Source organism: Hippichthys cyanospilos, chromosome 17, assembly GCF_059441005.1.
Source record: "Hippichthys cyanospilos isolate Australia breed blue-spotted pipefish chromosome 17, RoL_Hcya_1.0, whole genome shotgun sequence".
NCBI lineage: Eukaryota > Metazoa > Chordata > Actinopteri > Syngnathiformes > Syngnathidae > Hippichthys > Hippichthys cyanospilos.
The window spans coordinates 16,938,350-16,958,513 of NC_142385.1; the positions used below are offsets into that span (position 1 = coordinate 16,938,350).

The 20,164-nt window shown below is 65.5% G+C and overlaps 4 protein-coding genes across 8 annotated transcripts; all 4 read left to right on the top strand.

Moving 5' to 3' along the window:
• The first annotated feature begins 955 nt into the window (after window positions 1-955).
• fam171a2b (family with sequence similarity 171 member A2b) lies at window positions 956-5,875 on the top strand. Of its 2 annotated transcripts, XM_088438672.1 has the most exons (8): window positions 956-1,201; window positions 1,544-1,771; window positions 1,869-1,961; window positions 2,078-2,236; window positions 2,333-2,506; window positions 2,764-2,877; window positions 2,968-3,094; window positions 3,165-5,875. In XM_088438672.1, exons 1-8 carry the CDS (start codon window positions 1,117-1,119, stop codon window positions 4,471-4,473), a joined length of 2,289 nt encoding a protein of 762 aa, XP_088294798.1. In that variant the 5' UTR covers window positions 956-1,116; the 3' UTR covers window positions 4,474-5,875. The 2 variants fall into 2 exon arrangements, with proteins under 2 accessions (XP_088294798.1, XP_088294797.1); XM_088438671.1 differs by having other exon boundaries at window positions 2,078-2,506.
• A 235-nt stretch (window positions 5,876-6,110) lies between these two features.
• On the top strand, window positions 6,111-9,577 carry LOC148410063 (progranulin-like). Of its 3 annotated transcripts, XM_088438713.1 has the most exons (12): window positions 6,112-6,255; window positions 6,336-6,458; window positions 6,627-6,699; window positions 6,972-7,172; window positions 7,229-7,373; window positions 8,047-8,138; window positions 8,241-8,381; window positions 8,445-8,675; window positions 8,742-8,972; window positions 9,037-9,126; window positions 9,157-9,321; window positions 9,387-9,577. In XM_088438713.1, exons 3-12 carry the CDS (start codon window positions 6,697-6,699, stop codon window positions 9,510-9,512), a joined length of 1,425 nt encoding a protein of 474 aa, XP_088294839.1. In that variant the 5' UTR covers window positions 6,112-6,255; window positions 6,336-6,458; window positions 6,627-6,696; the 3' UTR covers window positions 9,513-9,577. The 3 variants fall into 3 exon arrangements, with proteins under 3 accessions (XP_088294838.1, XP_088294839.1, XP_088294837.1); XM_088438712.1 differs by having other exon boundaries at window positions 6,111-6,255; window positions 6,623-6,699; window positions 9,037-9,321; XM_088438711.1 differs by having other exon boundaries at window positions 9,037-9,321.
• Window positions 9,578-9,714: 137 nt separating this feature from the next.
• Window positions 9,715-12,749, top strand: LOC148410064 (uncharacterized). The gene is made up of 8 exons (XM_088438708.1): window positions 9,715-11,055; window positions 11,170-11,245; window positions 11,312-11,361; window positions 11,445-11,877; window positions 11,942-12,071; window positions 12,139-12,267; window positions 12,338-12,511; window positions 12,607-12,749. Exons 1-8 carry the CDS (start codon window positions 10,676-10,678, stop codon window positions 12,708-12,710), a joined length of 1,476 nt encoding a protein of 491 aa, XP_088294834.1. The 5' UTR covers window positions 9,715-10,675; the 3' UTR covers window positions 12,711-12,749.
• On the top strand, window positions 12,730-20,163 carry LOC148410065 (ADP-ribosylation factor 1). Of its 2 annotated transcripts, XM_088438709.1 has the most exons (9): window positions 12,730-12,874; window positions 12,944-13,094; window positions 13,167-13,523; window positions 15,462-15,553; window positions 15,620-15,801; window positions 17,894-18,051; window positions 18,297-18,407; window positions 18,479-18,603; window positions 19,173-20,163. In XM_088438709.1, exons 1-9 carry the CDS (start codon window positions 12,740-12,742, stop codon window positions 19,332-19,334), a joined length of 1,473 nt encoding a protein of 490 aa, XP_088294835.1. In that variant the 5' UTR covers window positions 12,730-12,739; the 3' UTR covers window positions 19,335-20,163. The 2 variants fall into 2 exon arrangements, with proteins under 2 accessions (XP_088294835.1, XP_088294836.1); XM_088438710.1 differs by lacking the exons at window positions 12,730-12,874; window positions 12,944-13,094; window positions 13,167-13,523; window positions 15,462-15,553; window positions 15,620-15,801 and adding an exon at window positions 17,035-17,202.
• Window position 20,164: the final 1 nt, after the last annotated feature.

A 20,164-nucleotide genomic window follows, 5' to 3' on the forward strand; every position in this document is an offset into this window, starting at 1 on the left:
TTTCTCTCGCAAGCTGCTCATGCACCTCATACGTTTACGGGGTATGACGTCTACGTGTTTGTGCGTCTGGAGCCAGCGTCGGCCGGCGAGCAGCAACGCGGGGCGAGGTCATCGCGCATGCCGAGGTCAAACAGCGGTCGCCTGTTAACGGCGGCTAAAAATAAAGGGCCGCCGGCAGGCGCCAAACAAACACGCCAAGTCCAAGACGCCAAACGAGGCACGCGTCGGTTGAAAGTGCAAAACAAAAGCCACATGACGCCAGCGACATCGGCTAACGCGAGGCTAGCTTGACAAAAATAGCCGTATTAACACGATAGTAGTAACGCGATAGTATCGCGGAGAAAAACCCAAAGGAGTTCAAGTGAAAAGGCGAAAAAAAGGATCTTCTTAAACTTTCCTGGCACGTTGCCAACAGGTGCAAACGCGAGCAAGGCCTTTTGACAGCGTGCGGCTCGCTCGCTCGCTCGCTCCTGTCACGTGACGCGCGACGGCGACACCTGACGGACGGCCGTCACGCGCGCGCCAACATGATCGATCGATCGAGCGAGCAATCGATCAAGCGGTCATCGAGTCCGTAGACTCGCTTGAGTGTGCGCGGCGTCCGAAAAGTAAGCGGTCGGTCGGTCAAGTAGTTCTCTCCTGCCCCCTGCTGTTACTGCTCCGTCAGAGCACCCAAACGTCCGCGCAACGGAACTGCCGTTGCCGTTTTACATTTTCAAATCATCGTCTTGACCGCTTCAAAATCGGACGTCGAAACTCTTACCCTCGTTTGATAGCCGTTCGCGCGTGTTTTTTTTTTTTTGTCATTTTCGCTTTCCCACGGTACGCGTTGTATTGTGCTGTAAACAGGTTCAAGGCGGCTTCGCGCAGACTCCTTTTTTCTTCCCGCGGCGACCAGCAGAGGGCGCCGCCGCACCGACCCTTCCCCTCGCGCCGCCATCCAAACAAGAGGCGCGTCAGTGTGCGTGCGCGCGCGCACTGCAGCATCGCGAAGCAGCAGCTCCTCGCAGCCTCCGGGACCGGAACCGGGAGCAGGCCGACGCGACGCGACGCGAGGCGACGCGAGGCGAGGCGACGCGACGCTCAGCCCGTCCGTCATGACATGTAGCTGCGACCATGGCTGCAGCGCGCGTGTGTCGAGTGCTCGTCTTGGCGTGGCTGTGCGCGCTCCGGGAGGCCAAGTCCGCGCACGAGCATTTTGGTAAGCGCGGTCGCGTCGATTTTTCTTTTGTCTGCGGCTCGTCCTCCTCCTCCTCGTCGGGCGGGCGAGCGTCATGAGCGCGCATCTTCGCGAGCCTTCGCGATCGCCCTCGTGGCGAAGCCATGACGTCATCGCGAGGCTGGCTCGCGTTTCGACGTGCACGCGCACCGATGCACAAAGCCCAAAATAGGAGCGAAGCTAAAATGGCGGTCGACGTGCCTCGTGACGTCAGAGCAACGCGCACGCACCACGGCGCCAAACACACTCACGCTCCTGGCACACGCGCGCATTCGCACGCAGACACGTGACCTCGTTCTCACGCCGCGTCTCCCGCGGGCGCAGAGGTCCAAATCAAGGTGCAGGTGTTGGACAACGGCGACCTGTCCCCGCTGGCCGACGCGCTGGTGCAGGTCCACGGCAACCGGAGCGTGTTGGCCGCGGCTCGCGCCGGCGCCGACGGCTCCGTGCGGGTGGACTTCCCTTACCGGGCCGCCAGCCGGGTCATCATCAGCGCCGCCAAAGCCAATTACGTCACCAACTCGGCGCCCTGGTACTCGGGCCGCCCGCCCGGTGAGTCCGAGCCGCTCCGGCGGGCCGCCCCTCGGCGCCGCGCCCCGCCCCGCCCCGCCCCGTCTCGACGCTCGTCTTCTTGCGCCCGTCCCGTCAGTGTACGCCTCGGTCAGCTTGTACCTCCTGCCTCATCGACCCGGCACGCTGATGCTGTACGACGACGTCCTTCTGGTTTTGTCCGGGTCGCCGGGTAAGCCGGCGCCACGCGAGCCTCCGGCGCCGCCGCGCCGCCGCGGGCATCTGTATAAGCGGATTTGATTGAAGTTCCGACGCCCCGCTGACCGAGCGCGCTTTGCGACGGGGCAGGTGGCGCCGAGCGCCCCGTGGCGCAGCTTCCCCGGAAGTCGCTGCGCCTGCCGCCCGACTCCAACGGGACGGCGCTGGCGGCCCGGCTGACCGCCGCCAGGACCCTGGACGAGATGGACGGCTTCCCCTTCCCGCTGGGCCGGGAGATGAACGGCTCAGGTGGGAGCGCCGCGCTCGCCCCCGACCTCCCTCTCCTGACCTCAAACGGCGGGTCCCTGGCCTTCCGGGGCTTGCGTTTTCGCCGTTCGGGCGCAGACTCGGGTTGGGCCGACTTGACGCCGCTGGCGCTGGTGGGCGTGGAGCTCTCCGACAGAGACGGGCGCCCCGTGCCCGTTTGGGACTCCGTGCGCGTTTCCGTGCCGCTGCCGTCCGACACGCCCAACAGGATGGCCACCAGCGTGCCCACCTGGATGTACCAGCGGCACACGGGTGAGCGACGCCGTTCCAGAGCTCCGAACGCTCGCGGGCCGCGGAATCCATTCGCGTTTCCGTAGCCGTCGAAAGCGTTGCGGGCATGTTGGAGTTGGGCTCGGAGTGAGCCTTTGCGCACCGCCCGCTGTACGGCGTCCGCATTTTCCATACCCCCGTTTCTGAGCGGGATGGTGGGGGGCCATTGAAAAACCCAATCTACAAAATGCCTTTTCCACCTGAACCGCTCTTCGGAGCTCAGAATTGTCCGTCGGCAGGGCTGTGGGTGCGCAACGGCACGGGCTACATCCAGAAGGACGGCTCGCGCTTCGTGTGGAAGGCGACGCTTCCTCAGATGGGTTACTGGCTGGCCGCCTTCCCGTCCTCCTCGGGTAAGGCGAGCGCCCGCCGCCGCGCCGCCCCGCCGCCCCGCCGCCCCGCCGCCCCGCCGGCGGCGTGCGCTGACCCTCCGGCGGTCGCAGGACTGGGCCTGAGCCCCCCGGGCCCGAGGGACCTCAGCGCCTACCACACCCTCTTCCTGCTGGCCGTCTTGGGCTCCTTGGCTCTGCTGGTCCTCATCCTGCTCTGCGTTCTGCTCTACTACTGCAGGTGGGCTCGGGCGCCGCTCCGCGGGCTCGGCTCGGCTCCGATCCTGACGCGTGCGCTCGCTCCCCCGCAGGCGGAGGTGTTTGAAGCCCCGCCGGCAGCTCGGGAAGCCCCTCTCGTCCAACGGCGCCAAGCGGGACCAAGGCACGTCCACGTCGCGCCTCAATCTGATTTGCGGCGGTCACGGCGAGCCGGGACCGCCCGACGACAAGTCGGAGGCCTCCCCCTCTCGGGAGTACCGGAGCTCGCGCGAGGACCCGGGCAAGGCGCGCCACGCGGCCGGCTCCCAGCGCGGGGAAAGCTTCGCCATGAAGGCCACCAACAACCTGGACAACCCGCCGCCGCGCGAAGACTACGAGCGGGGCTACGCGGAGGCCGGCGAGCCCGACTATCGCCGGGGCCGCGGCGCCAACGACAACCGCGGCTACTCCTCGGACCCGCCGTCCCCGCCCCGCTTCCAGGGCTACGTGCCCGGGCAGCCCGACAAACCTCCGGAATATTCGGCGGCGGCGGCCGACGGCCGGGCCCGGCCCACCTCCCTCAACACCCAGCCGGGCCAGATCATCTTCTGCAGCTCCATCGACCAGATGAAGGAGAACATGTACCGCAGCATGGTGCCCACGCTGGTCATCCCCGCCCACTACATGCGCCTGCCCTCCGACTTTGCCGCCAAGGACGGCAAGGAGGCCAAAGAAGGGGACAAAGACGGCGTCCCGGCGGGAGGGGCCCAGCAGCAGCAGCAGCAGCAGCAGCAGCAGCAGCAACCGGGCGGGGACGAGCCGGAGCAGCCCGGCTGGGGGCCGGAGTCGGCGGGCGGCGCCGTCACCATCCCGGTGCTCTTCAACGACTCCACCATGGCCCAGATGAACGGAGAACTGCAGGCCCTGACCGAGAAGAAGCTTCTGGAGCTGGGCGTCAAGCAGCACCCGCGGGCCTGGTTCATCTCCTTGGACGGCCGCGCCAACGCCCACGTGCGCCACTCCTACATCGACGCCGGCAACGACCTGAGCGCCGGCGGGCCGGCGGGCTCCCCGCGAGAGGCCAACCTGGCGCCGCCGGAGGCTTACCGGCCCAAGGGTAAGGCGAAAGACGAGCGGCGGGAGACGGGACGCGGCGGGGCGAGCAAAAGCTACTCCAAGCTGGCCTACCCGGAGTCGGGCCGCCCCGGCGGCGAGGAACGTCCCGCGTCCCCCGACGAGAACTCCCTGACGCCGCTTCTGGAGCAGGGGCCGCCGGCCCGCGCCTCCGCCGGCCCCCGGAAAGCCCGCCGCGACTCCGGCGCCGATCCCGACGAGGACCCCGAGGACAAAGAGGAGAACAGGAAGAGTCCCTGGCAGAAGATCGAGGACAGGCCGCTCATGGTCTTCCATCCCAGGAAGTGAAAAGCCTTTCCGCCGCCTTTTGTCCTTCTGCGCGCCGGCCCGAGCGTCAGAGCGTCTCGCCACTGACGCGTCCTTCCTTCCGCTGCTCTAAGGCGCGACGGGAAGACCTTCGGGCGCTTGCTTTTGCATCGCCCGAGCTGAGGCGGACGCGGAGCGCGGAGTTGCCAACTAGCGCTCCTCCCCCCCTTTGTAACTTTGAGTCACGGAGAGGCAGACATCAACCCTAAGACGTACGCCCCTAGGCGATCTACTAGCGCGTGCGACGGTGGTAACCGGTAAGGGCAAATTCAGAGCGCCAGGGGGACGTGCCGCGTCCGGTGCACCTTCCGGATCGCCGGTTGGTCGTCGGCTTTGCGCGGAGAGCGCTTTGCGCTTCGACCCCGCGCGCGTCAGCCATTTTCTGGGACTTTGCTGCGCTCGGAGCTCGTCATCCCCGGAGAGCGCGCGCCGCTCCCTCCAGAGAACCGACCTTGCCCGCGCAAGCGCCGTTCTGGCCCGCACCTGTGTTTTTGCTGCTGATTTTTTGGTTTGTGTTTATTTTTTAGCCCATCTTGCCGCGCCTCATTATTTGCAATGTTTTCCTTGCTCTTGAAATTTTGGACTCTTCTTCCCATTGAATACATTTGTCACATTGCGCGGGCGCCTCTCGCCAACACGCCAGGACATCCTTCTGACCTTTCGTCCATCCGTTTCGCCGGCCTTTCCCGAGCCCTCTCGCCACTCCGACCTTCGGCGGATTCGAAAAACTCCCTTCCTCGAGTCGGCGACCTTGCGTCGAACCGTTCCCGTCGATGTCGCGTTCGGAGAACAGGGGCGAAGGCCGCCGCCGTCCGCCCAAAACCACGTGGAAACGCCTTGGCGGCGTTTTCGGCGGGCATCCCGACACGGCGGAAAAGTGGCGGTTTTGATTCCGAATGGCACGTTTGGTTTGGGTGGGACGGGTCGGGGTGGGACGCGTCCCCTCAGCCTCGCCTCTCCCCTCCCCTCCCCTCCCCTCCCCTCCCCTCGCACGCACCAGCCGTCTCCTCCAAGTGCCTTCCTCTCCGGCGTGGAGGTTTCCACCCGCCGGACGGTGGCCACCACGAGCTTTTCCCCATTTTCGCCTTTTTCGCCAGTAAGGCTTTTGATCTTCGCGTGCATGTTGACTTCCGGTCGTCAAAGTTTACACCGCCGCCGTCGACTTTCTCTCGAAAATCCACATTTTGGGCTCGTTTTGCTGATATCCGAGTGCTGTTTCGCGTTTACGCTGACGGCGTTCGATGGGCCGCGACGACCGCTGCGCTCGTTTGCCACTTCTTCTTCTACTTCTTCTTGTTGTGCTTGTGAGGATGAGCACTTTGTGCTTTTTTTCGTGTGAACTTTGTGTACCAAGTAGAAACAAATAAATGTGTTCCCTAACTCACTTACTGTTGGACCTTTTTGTGGAAGGAAACGGAAACTCATTGGCAAATTGAAGAGAATAAAGACGCTGTCGTACACGATCCATCTGGAATGCAATTCAACACTGTCCAAAACGACAAAGACAAAGCCAACAGGTTCAAATCATCAAAGCTTCGTTGCAACGTGCCTACTGGGTGAGAGACGTGGTCCTAGTGCCCGCCCCGCATTAAAAACAAATAAGCCAGAAAGCACATCTGACTTTCACAGGTGAACACGTGCTTGTCAAGTTGGCATCACGATGACAATTTTCAGATAATCAACAAAGCAACTCGACTGCAATGGAGGCGCAGCAAATGGAAAACGAATGCAGAAACACGTTTCGACGTCGCTCGTCATTTTCTTGTTCGTGTCGTGTTTCTTTAAGAAGACCGCGCGAGCTGCGTCATGTGCCGCCGAGTCATGTGACCCTCGTTCAATTCCAGCAGAACACAGGGCGACTCCGCAAGTCAGTCGTCGGCCTCTCGGTTTACGCCCTCGGCATCGTCTCGTCCCGTTGACCGGCTTGGACTCCACCGCTATGCGACCAGTGAGCCGCGAGTCACAAAGTAACGCATTTCTTCCCGTTTGTTTGTCGCTAGCTAACTCCCGCCGTTAGCTTCGACTTTGGCGAGGATAAACGGACATAAAAGCTCACAATACTGCCATACGAGGCTTCACGATGCTGCGTTTGTCTGTCTTGCCTTTTTTGTTTTTCCTTTTTCTTTTCGAGCTAGTCGCGGTGCACACGTGAGCGCGACGGACGTGTAGCACCACTGACGTCATCGGCGGACCCCTTTTCACACTATGGTAAGTCCACGTCCAGAGCAACTTTTGTTCCATCCGGTCGCGGGACGGCACCGTCATCGGCACTCGCCGACGGCGTCGGTGCCGAGTTGATGGCATCGCGTGCCGATGACGATGCCGTCCCGCGACCGTCATCGGCACTCGCCGACGGCGTCGGTGCCGAGTTGATGGCATCGCGTGCCGATGACGATGCCGTCCCGCGACCGGATGGAACAAAAGTTGCTATTTCATCACGTTGACCGATCGCGGCGGCGGCGGCGACTTTGCGGGCGCAGGCGCCGGGATGGCGCTGGTGCTTGCTGGCGTGCGGTCTGCTGGCGGCGTGTCCCGACGGCGGCGCCCGCCTGGACGGAAACGCTCGGCGGAGCGGGCGAGCGCGGGCCGTGGTGTGCCCGGACCGGCGCTACGAGTGTCCGGACGAGACCACCTGCTGCCGGCTTCCCGACGGCTCGTGGGGGTGCTGCCCGTTGAGCAAGGTGCTCGCCGGCGCGGCGCCGTCAGCTTAGCGCGCGGGTGACTCCTCCCTTGGCAGGCCGTGTGCTGCGAGGACCGGCGGCACTGCTGTCCCGAGGGAACCGCCTGCGATCTCTCCCGGTCCAGGTGCGTGTCGGGCGGCGGGGAGCGGCCGGCTTGGCGCCCCTTGCTGGACAAACTTCCTGCCAGGCCTCGCCTCGCGGGTAGGTCGCCGGACTGCGAGCGCAGGATGTTAGTTTCGGCCCGGCGACGCGACGCGATTCCCGGCCGCGTCTTCGGCTTCGTGAAAGGCGGCTGGCTTCGCGTCAAGTTTTGCGCGCACGCCGGCAGCCCGAGGGAAAGTGTGGCGAAAAGCCCAGTTGTTGGGATGAGGCGGACGAATGGCGAGCTGGCGACTCAATGGCCATCCCTACGCCTCTCCAACGGGAAGCTAGGCACTGCTGCCGCCTACTGGTGACTACCAGATATTGCAACAGTTTTCAAAGCGGCTAATCCATTTGGCGGCCAAGTCCAAGGCGAGCGAACGAACGAACGAGCGAGCGAGCGAGCGCGCCGTCCGTCCCTGTTGAAAGGCGATATCGCGAGGAGCGTAGCGACGCTTTGCTTGGCCGTGGCTTCATCTGAGAAAGGACTGCGGACTTAGTAACTCTCCAGTCAAAGTGGAACGTTTTTTCGGGGTTAGGATGCGTCGGCATCCGTTCCATGAAAAGAACCATCTTCCGGCGCGAGGCGATTGACCTTTTCAACTTCCGACATTAGAACTCCGAGGGGAAGATCTCCGGCTGTAAACGTTTGGCCGACGCTTAACCGAGCGAACGGGCGGCGGAAAGCGCGCGCGGAGGCGGGACTAACGCCTCGCTTGTCTGCGCCCGTCAGGGGACCGTCCCGACAAGCGCTCGACGTGTCCGGACGACAACGCGCGCCGCCGACTGCCTTCGGGCCGGTACGGCTGCCGCCCCGTGCCCGAGGTAGGCGCCCCTTCCGGCTCCAACCCTCGCGTGCTCTGGAACGGAGCGGGGCGCGAAGCGGAGGTTTTAAAAGGACGGCTTTTATCGGATATGAAATCAAAGGCGAGGCGTTTGACTCCGCCCGCCTCCGTCGGCGCCGCCTCGCCCCCCGACACGAAGTGCGACGAGTCGGCGTCGTGCCCCGGGACGTCCACGTGCTGCCGCGACGCGGCCGGCGCCTGGGCCTGCTGCCCCCTCCGGCAGGTAAGGGAGCCGCCGCGCCCCTCCCGCTCGGGCGGGCCCTAACCCGAGAGGAGCGCCCGCCAGGCCCGGTGCTGTGAGGACGGCGCCCACTGCTGCCCTCGCGGGAAACGCTGCAACCTGGAGGCGGGGACCTGCGACGACCCGTCCGGGGCGGGCCCGCCCCTCGCCCTTCTGGCCAAGACGGCCGCCGCGGCGACCGGCGACGCCTGCGACCCAAGCACCAGCTGCCCCAAGGGCGCCAGCTGCTGCTTCATGGCGAGCGTGGGAAAGTGGGGCTGCTGCCCGCTGCCGCAGGTGAGCCCGGGCTTCCTCGCGCCGCGCCCCGCCCCGCCCCGCCCCGCCTGACGGAAAGCCTCGCAGGCGGTGTGCTGCCAGGACGGGTCCCACTGCTGCCCCGCCGGGCACACGTGCCGGCCGGGTCGCTCGTCCTGCTCCCGAGGAGGCCGCGTCATCCCCTGGCTGGCCAAGACGCCGGCCGTCCGCCGCCCGCCCGTCTCGGACGTCAAATGCGACGACCGGAGCAGCTGCGCGGCGGGCGCCACCTGCTGCAGGTTGCCCGACGGAGAGTGGGGCTGCTGCCCGCTGGTCAAGGTGCCTTTTGGCGTCCGGCTTCCGAGGCCGGGGCGGCGGCGTGACCCGCTTTTTGCGCCCGCAGGCCGTGTGCTGCGCCGACCGCGAGCACTGCTGCCCGCAGGGCTACTCGTGCAACATGGAGACGGGAACGTGCGAGAAGCCGGCCGGCGTCGGCGACGCGCTCCCGGGCGACGCGCTCCCGGGCGACGCGCTCCCGGGCGACGCGCTCCCGGGCGACGCGCTCCCGGGCGACGCGCTCCCGGGCGACGCGCTCCCGTGCGACGCGGCGGCGACCTTCACTTGCGCCGAGCGAGAGACGTGCTGCCGGGGCTCCGCCGGCCGGTGGGCCTGCTGCCCCTCCCCGCAAGTACGTCCCTCGCTCGCGTACGGACGGCGGTCGCGTCTTAACCCGAGTGACCTTTGTGTCGGCAGGCGGTTTGCTGCGCCGACGGGAAGCACTGTTGTCCCGACCGCTACTCGTGCCACCCCGGCGGCGGCTGCGTGCGGACGGCGCCGGCGTGGGCCTCCTTCGCCGGGGCGGGCGCGCCGGCGCAGTGACAAGGCGTTCCGCTCGGCCGGTCGCCCGCCGCCGCCGTTTCAATAAAGTCCAAGGTGTCTCCGAAGGCTGGCCTCGAGGCGTACGGTTCGCGCCCGGTCCCAGATGTTCGCGGAAGGTTTTCGCGCGAGCGCGGCCACTACCTTTGCGGTTGGCATTGGCGTTATTGTCCCGGCAAGTGTAAAACACCTCAAGCAACGACGCTGTCTGCCGATCTCACGCGGAGGTGCCACAACACACACGCACGCACGCACGCACACGTTCACTGACGCGCCATTTGATGAGATTTCCGGACGTGGCTCAGCGTGGGTTTGCCTAAATGGGAAGCACCGGAGTTGCGCAAACGTAAACAAGTTACAGTGGCGGCCGATCGCATGTATCGCGGCCTCTTATTTTTGCTGACGTCCCGAAGGTCAACGTGGAAAGGAAACGCCCTCCCCGTGAGCGTAAGTAGAGCGCGAATCCCGAACCGCTTGCGGGGAAGAAAGGAGCAACGGAGCCGAGTCAAACGTTGGCCGGATCTCCTCGTAAAAGTTTTCTTCCGCGTGGCGCCGCTCATGCCAACGAGACGCAGAAGGCTCGCGTCGAGGCCTGACGTCTTCCTTCCCGGGTCGGTTGACTTGCTCGAAGCCGAGCCCATGTGAGCGCGCTGCGGCATGCGCTTTGAAGGGCGGAGCGCAGCGACGGCTTGCCGACGTTGGAGAGAACTCGGGCGTGCGTCCGCCCTTTTCCATCCAAGCGGCAAGGCCTGCTTTTTGTCTGTCTGTTTCCGGGAAGGGGAGGGGCACACCCATAAATGTCAGTGGGCGTACAGTACAAGTGCGCCGCTCGGGGGCGGCTTGTCGATCGCGTCGAAACTTGTTTGGGCCAATAGGAAGCCTTGGTGGCGGGCAGGCGACCCTTGACCCACAAAGAAAGGTCCAGACGCTCGGGAAGGACCGGCACCCCGAAACTTTGTCCGGGGAACACGCAAGGACACGGCTCGGTAGGTGGAGGCGGCCCTTTTCGCTCGCCACTCTAACTGCGTCTTGCATGGCTACCGCTTGAACTTGCGCCCCCCTTTCCACTGAAAAGAACGAAAACCTCATCATATTGGCAGGTGTTCGCCTTGGCCACCGGGGGCAATATAGCTACCCTTAGGAAATGACCCATTTTGCGCCTTGAGATGCCCCCCGAAAAAAAAAAACGGTCTGAAATGAACTTTTCCTGCAACGTAATTGACAGGTCGTCACTGTTTGGGGCTCGCTCGTATCTCAAGCCCGGCGTACAAACGAAGCAAAGCAGCAGCCGGCGAGTCCCGCCCGCACGGACGCGGCGAGCGGAGAGCGGAGCAGGACGAAGTCGGACAGCTGCACGGCGGCGCGCGCCTATTTATAGCGATCGCGACGTCACCTCCCCGCGGCGGGGTCCCGGCACCGGCGGCGGGTCGGCGCCCGTCGCCGCCCCACCCCGGCCGGGCCATGCTGCTGGGGACCGCCGAGCGGATGGACCGCGCGGGATCCTCCGAGCAAGCTTCGCGTCTGTCCGTGGTGGCGCAGGCCGAACGTGAGACGCGCGTAGCGACCGCGGCCCGCCGCGACCGCGGCCCGCCGCGACCGCGACCGCGGCCCGCCGCGCCGGCCTGCGCCCAACGTGTCCCGGTCTGACTTGCGGCGACAGGAGAAGACTTCCAGGAGTTCAGCCCGACGCCCGTCCGCGGTCGCGAGCCGCGCCTCGGCCCGTTCCGCGTCTTCAGGTGAGGCTGCGCGTGCCCGCCTCGCCTCGCGCTCAGCGCCTTCCGATTTCTCGCCGCCTTCTTCAGCTACGACCGAATGGTCGAGGCGCGGCGAGAAGACGGAGACGACGTCACGGGTCTGCCGGTGCAAGACACCCGCCGGTCCCCCGAAGCGATGATGTCGCGCGGTGACGTCATCTCCCCGCCCTCTCCGTTTAAGGACGGGTCCGAAGATGGCGGCCGCTCAATTTCCGGCGGCCCCCGGTCTCGGCCGCGTCCGAGTCAGACGGATTGGTCGCCCTCCGCTCTTAGCTCCGCCCCCTCGGGAGCGGGCAAAGTGGTGTCGCTTCGTCCTTGCTTCGGTCACCTGGGCCCGCGACACCTGCTGGACTGGAGGACGAGTGCGCGCGACAACCGAGGCTTCCTCTTGCACCGGGTCGGCACGCGCACGCGCACGCACGCTTGCGGGCTACACTTCTACGCACGTGCCGCATTCACGCGAGCGTTGCCGCGCGCAGAAACTGCGTCCCGCGGCGGGGCGGTACCGAGAGGGTCGCGAGTACGACGTCTTGAGTCACATCCACAGCGGCGCCTACGGAGACGTCGTGCGCGTGCGCGACCGCTCCACGCGCTTCACCTGCGCCGCAAAGAAGGTGCGCCGCATCCCGCCGCACGCGTGGCGCGCGCAAACGCTTCAGGTGGCGCGTCCCCGCCCAGGTCCCCGCCGCCCGCTTCCGCATGGAGGAAGTGACGTCGTGGAGCCTGGCCGCGTCGCGGCGGGTGGTCCGCCTGTTCGGCGCCGTGAGGGAGGGCCCCGACGTGACGCTCTTCATGGACCTGAAGCCGGGTGAGCTTCGAAGGCCCCCCCCCCGCCGGACCCCCCGCCTCACGCCGGCCCGCCGCTCGCTCCTCAGCCGGCCTGGCGCAGCTGCTGGCGGCCGGCGGCGCCCTGCCCGGAGACCTGGCCCTGCACTACCTGCACCAGACTCTGGGGGCGCTGCGCCACCTCCACGGCAGGAACGTGCTGCACCTGGATGTCAAAGGTCGGCGCGGCGTCCCGACGCGGGCTCAGCGCGCCCGCCCAGCCAACGCGCTTCCGTGTTGCGCGCGCAGCCGACAACGTGCTGCTGTCAGCCGACCTCAGCGAGTGCTTCCTGTGCGACTTTGGCCTGTCCCGTGTGCTGGACGAGAGCGGGCGCGCCACCGGAACCGCTGAGGGTACCGTCGCTATTACGACTATGACGTATTGCGACCGAGAACCGAAATGCGAGGGACTTATCATTTTGGGTGCGTGAATCGGACCTTGGCAAGGACGAACATTTGAGCTTGCGTTTGTGTGCGTGCGCCTTGATTTGCTGCCGTAATCCCTGACGCTTGAATAGAAGTTCACAGTGGTGGTAGGGGACGGCGGGACCCCCGCTTGTGCTCCTCCGATGTAGCCACCGGGCATCACTCAAGTGCCCGTGCGGCTGCGCGCTCGCCCTAGGAGCGTCCTTCCCGGGGACGGAGAGCCACATGGCCCCCGAGGTGGCGCTCGGCGAGCGCCCCAGCGGCAAGGCCGACGTTTGGAGCGGCTGCTGCATGCTGCTGCACATGCTGAACGGGCAGCACCCGTGGACGCGGCATTACGCGCGCCCGCTCTGCCTGCACGTGAGTAGCCCCTCTTCACATGGACGTGGACGCGGGCGAGAATCGACCGGCGAATCTTTGCTCTGTCAGATCGTCACGCAGCCGCCGCCGCTGTGGGAGGTGCCGCCCGGATGCAACCGGCCCACGCGCAAAGTCTTCCGCGCCGGCCTTCGCAAGGAGCCCGAAAAACGGGCCTCGGCCGCCCGGCTCCGGAGGAAAACCGCCGTCGCCCTCGCCGCGGGTCCGTCCGCGCCCGCGTTTCCGCCTCTCCGAAAAACCTGGCGCGAGCGCGGCCTCTTCTTCTCGGCCGCAGCCGGGGGCCTGAGCGGCGCCTCGCTGGAAGCGGCCCGGGACAAACTGCGGCGCCGCCCCGCCATGCGCTGGGTCAGCCCCTGGCGGACGGCGGCGGCCCGCGAGGACGACCCTGACGACGCGCTCGCTACGGAAGGGGAGAGCCGGCCGGCGTCCCTGCGGGACGAGCTCTCCCGGGACTCGGACGAGGGCTCCGATTCGGACGAGGACATTTACGCGGGGGAGGAAGACGCCTACCTCGAGCACTACGAGGGGGACGGCGAGGACGAGGAGGCGGCGCAATACCTCCGAGCCCCGCCGGGCGCGTCGCCCGACTCGCGGAGAGGGTTCCCGGACGCGGCGCCGCGACATCCTCCAGGTGCTCGCGCGCGCGCACTCGCCGACCAGTCGTCGCCACGCCGCGGTGCGGAAAGCATCTTTGACCGCGGGCAAAGCGCACCCATCATACGTCCATGGACCGCCGCTTTATCCGGGGCGGGGAAACACGGACTTCCCTCTCTCCGGCCGCTCGGTCCAGCTCCTCCGGCCGGATCCCCGGGTGTTCCCCGGCCGGCCGAGAGACATGGTCTCGCCGCCGCCGCCGCCTCCTCCCGGTGGGACGCGCCCGGTGCACCTCGCCCGGGAGGCGTCCTGACCAGATGCCCCTCCCGGACGACTGAGCTTCTCACCCAATTTCTCCCAAACTGCGGAGGAAATTCACGTCGGGCGCCGGTATCCGGGATCTGGTTCTTTAGCTCACGACCCTCGCCTCGTTACCGTAGGTGAGGGCGGGAACGTAGATCCGCCGGTAAATGGAGAGCTTCGCTTCCGGCTCAGCTCTTTCTTCCGCAACGCAGCGGACGCTGCACCGCTCCGCCTTTCCATCGCCCGTTCCGTCCTACGCTCCATCGTGAGCGAGATACTTAAACTCCTCCGCTTGGGGCAGGGGCTCATCCCGGACCCGGAGAGGGCACTCCGCCCTTTTCCCACGGGGGACCGCGGTCTCAGATTTGGAGGTGCTGATCTTCATCCCGGCCGCTTCGCGCTCGGCTACGAGAGTCTGAGAGTCGGAGGTCACGGCCCGAAGAAGCCGACGGCGCCACATCGTTCTCCGCAAATAGCGGCGGTGCCATGCCGAGACCCCGAAACCGGACCCCCTCAACGCTAGGGCCGCGCCTAGAAATCCCGTCCATAAAAGTAATGAAACGAACGGGTGACAAAGGGCACCCTTGACCGAGTCCGACCCTCGCGGTAAACGGATTCGACTCACGGCCGGCCGTGCGGACCGAACGCTTGGCATCGCCGGTACCAGGGCGGAACAGCCCGCGCCGAGGGCTTCCGAGCGCCACTCGCGGGCCTCCCCGAGGGAAGGCCTTTACCGAGGCGAACTCCCACGCACCTTGCAGGATCCCGCCGAGGGTGCAGGGCCGGTCCGCTGTTCCGCGGCCGGGACCGAAAGCACTCGGCTCCTCCTGAATCCCAGGTTCCACTTCCCGACGGACCCTCCTACGCGGCACCCCCTGAACAAACCCTACCGGGGGAGACCGAGGCGTGCGATCCCTCCTTCCGTAGGTGGAACACACCCTCCGGGGGACCACCATGCCGATTCAGGGCCGCCGTCCCCGGCGCCCGCGCCACGTACTACATCCAGAGCCTTAGGAACTGCGGGCGGATCTCACCAAGCCCCGGGGCCTTGCCACAGGGAGTTTTTGGACCACCCGGGCGACTCGAGCCCCAGGGATAGAAGAGCTCGCCTCCGAGCTTTGAGAATCCGCTTCCTCAGAGGAAGACGCGCCGCCGGGATGGAGGAGGTCCCGGAAGTATTCTGCGCAGCGGCTCACCGCGTCCCGAGCGGAGGTCGGAAGCTGTACGCGGTGTTAACGCTTCCCCCTCCCGAGATGCGGGATGGCGGACCGGAATTTTCTCCAAGCCGCCCGGAAGTCGCTTTCCGCGTCCTCGCCCAACTCCTTCCGCACCCGAGATTTCGCCATGGCCTTTCCAGCGCGCGCGTGGGCCAAATGCGACGAATGTATTCCCCCGCAATGCCGCGGGGTTATTGACTGGTGCGTTCAAATGTTCTCTGGCATTACGGTGAAAAATGCAAGGTTTTTAGCATGTCGTCAAGCAGCGCGTACGCACGATGAAGAAGATGAGCGCCCAATCAAAAAGATGAGCGCGCAATATAAAAGATGAGCTCCGCGCTTGCGTCGGCGCCAAAGCCTCTATTCACACGAGAAAAACACACAAACAGCATAGCCAAAGACTGCCGCGCAACAACGAATGAAGGCGGCGGCCCCTCTTGTGTTGGCTCGGCCAGGCTCGGCCCTTGGGCGCGGCGACGCGCGGAGCCCCGAGCCGCGAGACCACCCCCCCTCCTGCTTCAGCGGCTCTTCGCAGACCTCCCCAAAGGTGCGCGGGCGCGCGCGGGCGCCCAAACGCATCTCTTTCAACGCGGGGACCCCTTCGCCCACCCAGGAGTCCGAGTGCTCGTCGGACGACCCGAGCTCGGGGCTCTTCCCCTCCGGCGGAAGTCGGGGCGCGCGAGAGCCGGCGACGGGACGCGGCCCCCCCTCGGCCGCCGACTTTTGGATCCGGGAAGCTCGGGGGGAGCGCCTGAGGATCGGGGAACGGCGGCGCGCGGGACGCGCGGCGAGCAGGTGAGCGCCCGGGGGAAACCCCGATCGCGCCGTCCCGTCCCGCCGTCAGGTGTCGGCCGCCGCCTTCGAGGAGCCGGCGGCGTTTGGCGGGAAAGGAGCCGTCGACTGCAAAGGGCGCGCGTCGAGCTTGCGGCGTCCAAAGCGCAAACGCGTGGCTCCACCCGGCTTTCGTTCCGCCGCAATTGCGCCTTTTGGCCTTCAGGGGGCAATGTTTTCCACGTGTCCGCGCGACAGAAGCCCCCTCTTCTTCTCGCGTTGCCGATAACGAAACGCCGTTGGGTTTCTCACCTGCAGGCCGTCAATCGAGACATGCTTTGGAAAAGGCGATCGGCAAAGAACGGAATTCGGTACATTTGTTGTGAAATGCCCGACGGCGTCTTTTCGATCCCATTGTGCTTTTGGGTGCAGCCTCCCCTTGCCGCGGAGGGAAAGCGGCGTTGAGTTTGTTACTCGCCACACATTTTGAAAAGCCGCAAAACGGCAATGAAATTCTTTTGAAATCGCCCATTTTTCAGGTCCGCTTTCGGCGTTTTGAAAAGCCACAAAACGGCAATGAAATTCTTTTGGAATCGGTTTGGTTTGGGCGGGCTCACCTCGCCTCAAAACTAAAGCGACGTTGTCACCTGTCCCACGCGGCGCAAGCGCCGCACGCTGCTCGACTTTGGTCCGTTTTTGATGGCCCGCTCGCGACGACGTGCCGTTCTCACGGCGCGGGAACGGATGCTTGGGCCGGCTCTCAGCAAGCCGCCACGTTTCCTTTTCTACACGCGCGCCTCACGTAAAATATGAAGGCGGCAACTCGTTTGCGTGCCAAGCCGAGCTTTCCACACGAATACTGTCCATTCGCCGCTCTTTGTGCAGCAATGTCACGCGAGCGGTGCGGAAAACGTCTCTGCCAACTATTTGTTGCGAAAAGTAGCATAACTGCAAGTTGGCGGCATCCAAACTTAGTTCCAGTTGGATTTTCTTGGCGCGTGACGTCAATGCGTAAACGCAAGCGAAGGTTGAACTCGTGCTATGAGCATTTCGCTCTTGTCGACCTCAAGCGGAGATGGGGTCTTCGTGCCCCTCGCTCGCCTGCGCCTGCGCCTGCGCCTGCGCCAGCGCCGGGCACGAGCAAACGAAACGGTTTCCGTGCGAGGGGCCGCGACGGGCTCGCACTTCCGCGACTTTTGGCTCGTCGGTCCCGAATGCATCCGGCCGGCCGGCCGCGCCGCGATTGGACGGCCGCGTCCCGGAGGCGGAACCGGATCGCGTCGGCGCGCGCTGCCATTGGCCCGCATCCCCTAGTAGGACGCGCCGGAGCGCCGGCGTCCACCCGCTTGCGCAAGACGCCATTTTGGAGTGACGGCCAGTGTAACGGCAAATAACGGAAAGCTCCGCAAGCGAGTCTTTGACAAGGTAAAAGGTCCCCGGAGCCGACGGCGGCTCGAGGCCGCGGCGCGGCGCGGCGCGGCGCCTTTACGATGGAGACGCTGGCCCGAGGGGACGCTCGCCCGGCCTCGCCTCGCCCTCGCTGTGACGCGGCATTTAGCGGATGGGCTAAGCTAAGTTAGCCTAGCCGACAGGCCGGTCGGGAGACCTTCCCGTCGCCGGAACTTTGTCGGCTTTTCTTTTTTCTTTTCTTTTCTTTTCTGTTCTGTTCGGCGCCTCGTACGGCTCGGTCCGGCCGCGCTTTCGCTCGCTCGCGCGGGCGGGCGGGCGGGCGGGCGACCGTCGGCCGGCCGACGCAAGACCCCCGTGCCGAGCGGCCCGACGCATCCGCCCCGAGCCGACGTCAGCGACGCCGCTGCCGAAGTGTCGCTTCGGTCGGAGAGGGCGAGCCCGTTGCCGCCGCCGCCGCCGCCGCCGCCGCTTAAGCGATTAGTCGGCCAGTCGTTGGAGTGGAGTGAGCGCAGCCAAGTCGTAGTTTTATTCTTGCCGTTATTTTCTCGGCTAAACCACGTCGGCGGCGCCGCTCGTCAACGGGCCGTTCTGACCTTTGACTCTTTGAGAACGGCAGGCCAGGCAGCAAATCGAGCAAAAAAAGCAAAGCAAAGATTGCGTTCGCCGTCCTGTGACGCCATTTCCTTGTGTTCCTTCCTTCCGCCAGCTTGGTCGCCATGGGGAACGTGTTTGCTAGCCTTTTTAAGGGCCTGTTTGGCAAGAAGGAGATGAGGATCCTGATGGTGGGCCTGGACGCGGCGGGGAAGACCACCATCCTCTATAAGCTCAAGCTGGGAGAAATCGTCACCACCATTCCCACCATCGGTACGCGCCCCGTAGTCCTCGGATTGGCGTCCCCCGAAACGGAGGCGTGCGCTTCGGGGCCTCCGGGGGTGCGGGGCGAGGCGCGGCTCCCGCGGCTCCCGAGTATCGAAGGCGATTCCAAATGAGCGGCGACGCTCGACGACCCGCCGAGATTGCGCCGCCGTGAAAGAAAAAGTTGAAAGCGCTCATTTGTGAAGGCGGGACCTGCCCCATTGTTTTCCCACGCCGTGTTGTGTCGAGCGCAGGTTTCAACGTGGAGACGGTGGAGTACAAGAACATCAGCTTCACCGTGTGGGACGTGGGCGGTCAGGACAAAATCCGCCCGCTGTGGCGCCACTACTTCCAGAACACCCAAGGTGGGCTCGCCTGCCGCACGCGCCGACGTCCGCCCGCCCGCCCCCCGCCTCACGCGCGCTCCGGCGCGCAGGCCTGATCTTCGTGGTGGACAGCAACGACCGGGAGCGCGTCAACGAGGCCCGCGAGGAGCTGTCGCGAATGCTGTCGGAGGACGAGCTCCGAGAAGCCGTCCTGCTGGTCTTCGCCAACAAGCAGGTGGGCTCCCCCCTTCCGGCTCGCGTGGTACAAAAGCCGACGTTTGTCCAAACGGGCCGACGAAACGGGCCGACCAAACGGGCCGACCGAACGGGCCGACGAAACGGGCCGACGAAACGGGCCGACGTCCGTCCAAACGGGCCGACGTCCGTCCAAACGGGCCGACCGCGCGTCCGACTCGAAGCGGGAGGGGCCCGAATCTTTGACGGCTTCGCCTTGAGCCGGCCCGCCAAGGACGCCGCAGGCGATACATTTATTTGCGCGAGACGATGCCATGCGGACTTGGGGGGAAAGGTCGCTTTCGCGAGGCCCCGCCGAGTAGCCGCGCGTCACGGACGGCGTCGCGGCGGGCGCCGCGACTTCATCGGGGTTCGCGTCCCATTCCGCCGATATCTTCCGTGGGACGCGACGGACGGAGGGAGGGAGGGAGGGACGCGACAGACGGAGGGAGGGAGGGAGGGAGGGACGGACGGACGGGCCGGCCTAAGGCAAACGTCTCCGGCGCCGGCCGCCAAAGGCGCAAAAGCGAGCGGTAGCCATTGTGACCGGCGCCCGCTGTCGTCCCCCAGGACCTGCCCAACGCCATGAACGCGGCGGAGATCACGGACAAGCTGGGCCTGCACTCCTTGCGCCAGCGCAGCTGGTACATCCAGGCCACGTGCGCCACCAGCGGCGACGGCCTCTACGAGGGTCTCGACTGGCTCTCCAACCAGCTGAAGAACCAGAAATGAGCCCCGACCCGCCCGCCCCGCCCGCCCCTCCCTCGTCCTCTTTCTTTCTCCTCTTTCCGCCCGACCGCCGCGCCCTTTTGCTCCGCCCCGCCCGCTCCTCTCGGCCCCGAGGAAGCATGCTTCTCGACCCCGCCCCCCGTCCCCCGCCACTGTATTAAACGCCTGATCGCTAGATGTCATTTCACTCCCGTAAGAAGCATTTAACCTGTATCAGGTCAGAGTTGACACGCTGCCCCTCCCCCGCGGCCCATTTTGAGAATCACGCTGTCTCCGGAGCGGGAGCCCGGCCCCCGGCGCGCACGCGGGACGAGGCGGCGAGCGTCATTGACGCACGCGTCCGCGTTTGAAAGCCACTTTTCTTTTTCTCTTCCTCCTCCTCTCCCCCCGTCACTTTTTCATCCGATTTCTACTTTGGACTGCGACCAACACGAGAAAAGCCAACGCGGCCGCCGTCGAGTTCGCCGGGCGCGTCGGCTCCAGGGCGGGGGGAGGGGGCGGAGTCGAGGGAGGGGCCGCCCCGCTCCCGCCGCCCTCGATGAAAACGGCTAAACTGTTTGCTGCGCGGGCTCTCTTCAGCAGTCGAACGATAATAAAAGCGCGATTTGATCCCCTTCGACCAAACAAAGCAAAGGAAAAACAAAGAGCCGCCCGCCCCGCCCCGCCCCGCCCCGCCCCGCCCCGCGGCGTCGTCGCACGCGTACCGAACGGGGCCGCCAGGCGGCGCCCGAGGATCGTCGAGAAGGCAAACGTTCCAACGTCGGGCCTCGCAGCGGTTTCGCTTCACTTTGGATCAATCGGTTTGCATCGGAATAAATGTTTATTTGTACAAC

Excerpts from the sequence above, each read along its gene's own strand:
- fam171a2b (XM_088438671.1), top strand. The coding sequence starts at position 1,117 with ATGGCTGCAGCGCGCGTGTGTCGAGTGCTCGTCTTGGCGTGGCTGTGC. Across the intron at positions 1,962-2,077 it reads GGTTTTGTCCGGGTCGCCGG|GTGGCGCCGAGCGCCCCGTG; the intron begins GTAAGCCGGCGC and ends GCGACGGGGCAG. Across the intron at positions 3,095-3,164 it reads GTTCTGCTCTACTACTGCAG|GCGGAGGTGTTTGAAGCCCC; the intron begins GTGGGCTCGGGC and ends GCTCCCCCGCAG.
- LOC148410063 (XM_088438712.1), top strand. Across the intron at positions 7,173-7,228 it reads GGTGCTGCCCGTTGAGCAAG|GCCGTGTGCTGCGAGGACCG; the intron begins GTGCTCGCCGGC and ends CTCCCTTGGCAG. Across the intron at positions 8,139-8,240 it reads GCTGCCGCCCCGTGCCCGAG|GCGAGGCGTTTGACTCCGCC; the intron begins GTAGGCGCCCCT and ends ATGAAATCAAAG.
- LOC148410064 (XM_088438708.1), top strand. The coding sequence starts at position 10,676 with ATGCCCCCCGAAAAAAAAAAACGGTCTGAAATGAACTTTTCCTGCAAC. Across the intron at positions 11,362-11,444 it reads AGACGGAGACGACGTCACGG|GACGGGTCCGAAGATGGCGG; the intron begins GTCTGCCGGTGC and ends TCTCCGTTTAAG. Across the intron at positions 11,878-11,941 it reads TCACCTGCGCCGCAAAGAAG|GTCCCCGCCGCCCGCTTCCG; the intron begins GTGCGCCGCATC and ends GTCCCCGCCCAG.
- LOC148410065 (XM_088438709.1), top strand. The coding sequence starts at position 12,740 with ATGGCCCCCGAGGTGGCGCTCGGCGAGCGCCCCAGCGGCAAGGCCGAC. Across the intron at positions 12,875-12,943 it reads CGCGCCCGCTCTGCCTGCAC|ATCGTCACGCAGCCGCCGCC; the intron begins GTGAGTAGCCCC and ends TTGCTCTGTCAG. Across the intron at positions 15,802-17,893 it reads GCGGGACGCGCGGCGAGCAG|CTTGGTCGCCATGGGGAACG; the intron begins GTGAGCGCCCGG and ends TCCTTCCGCCAG.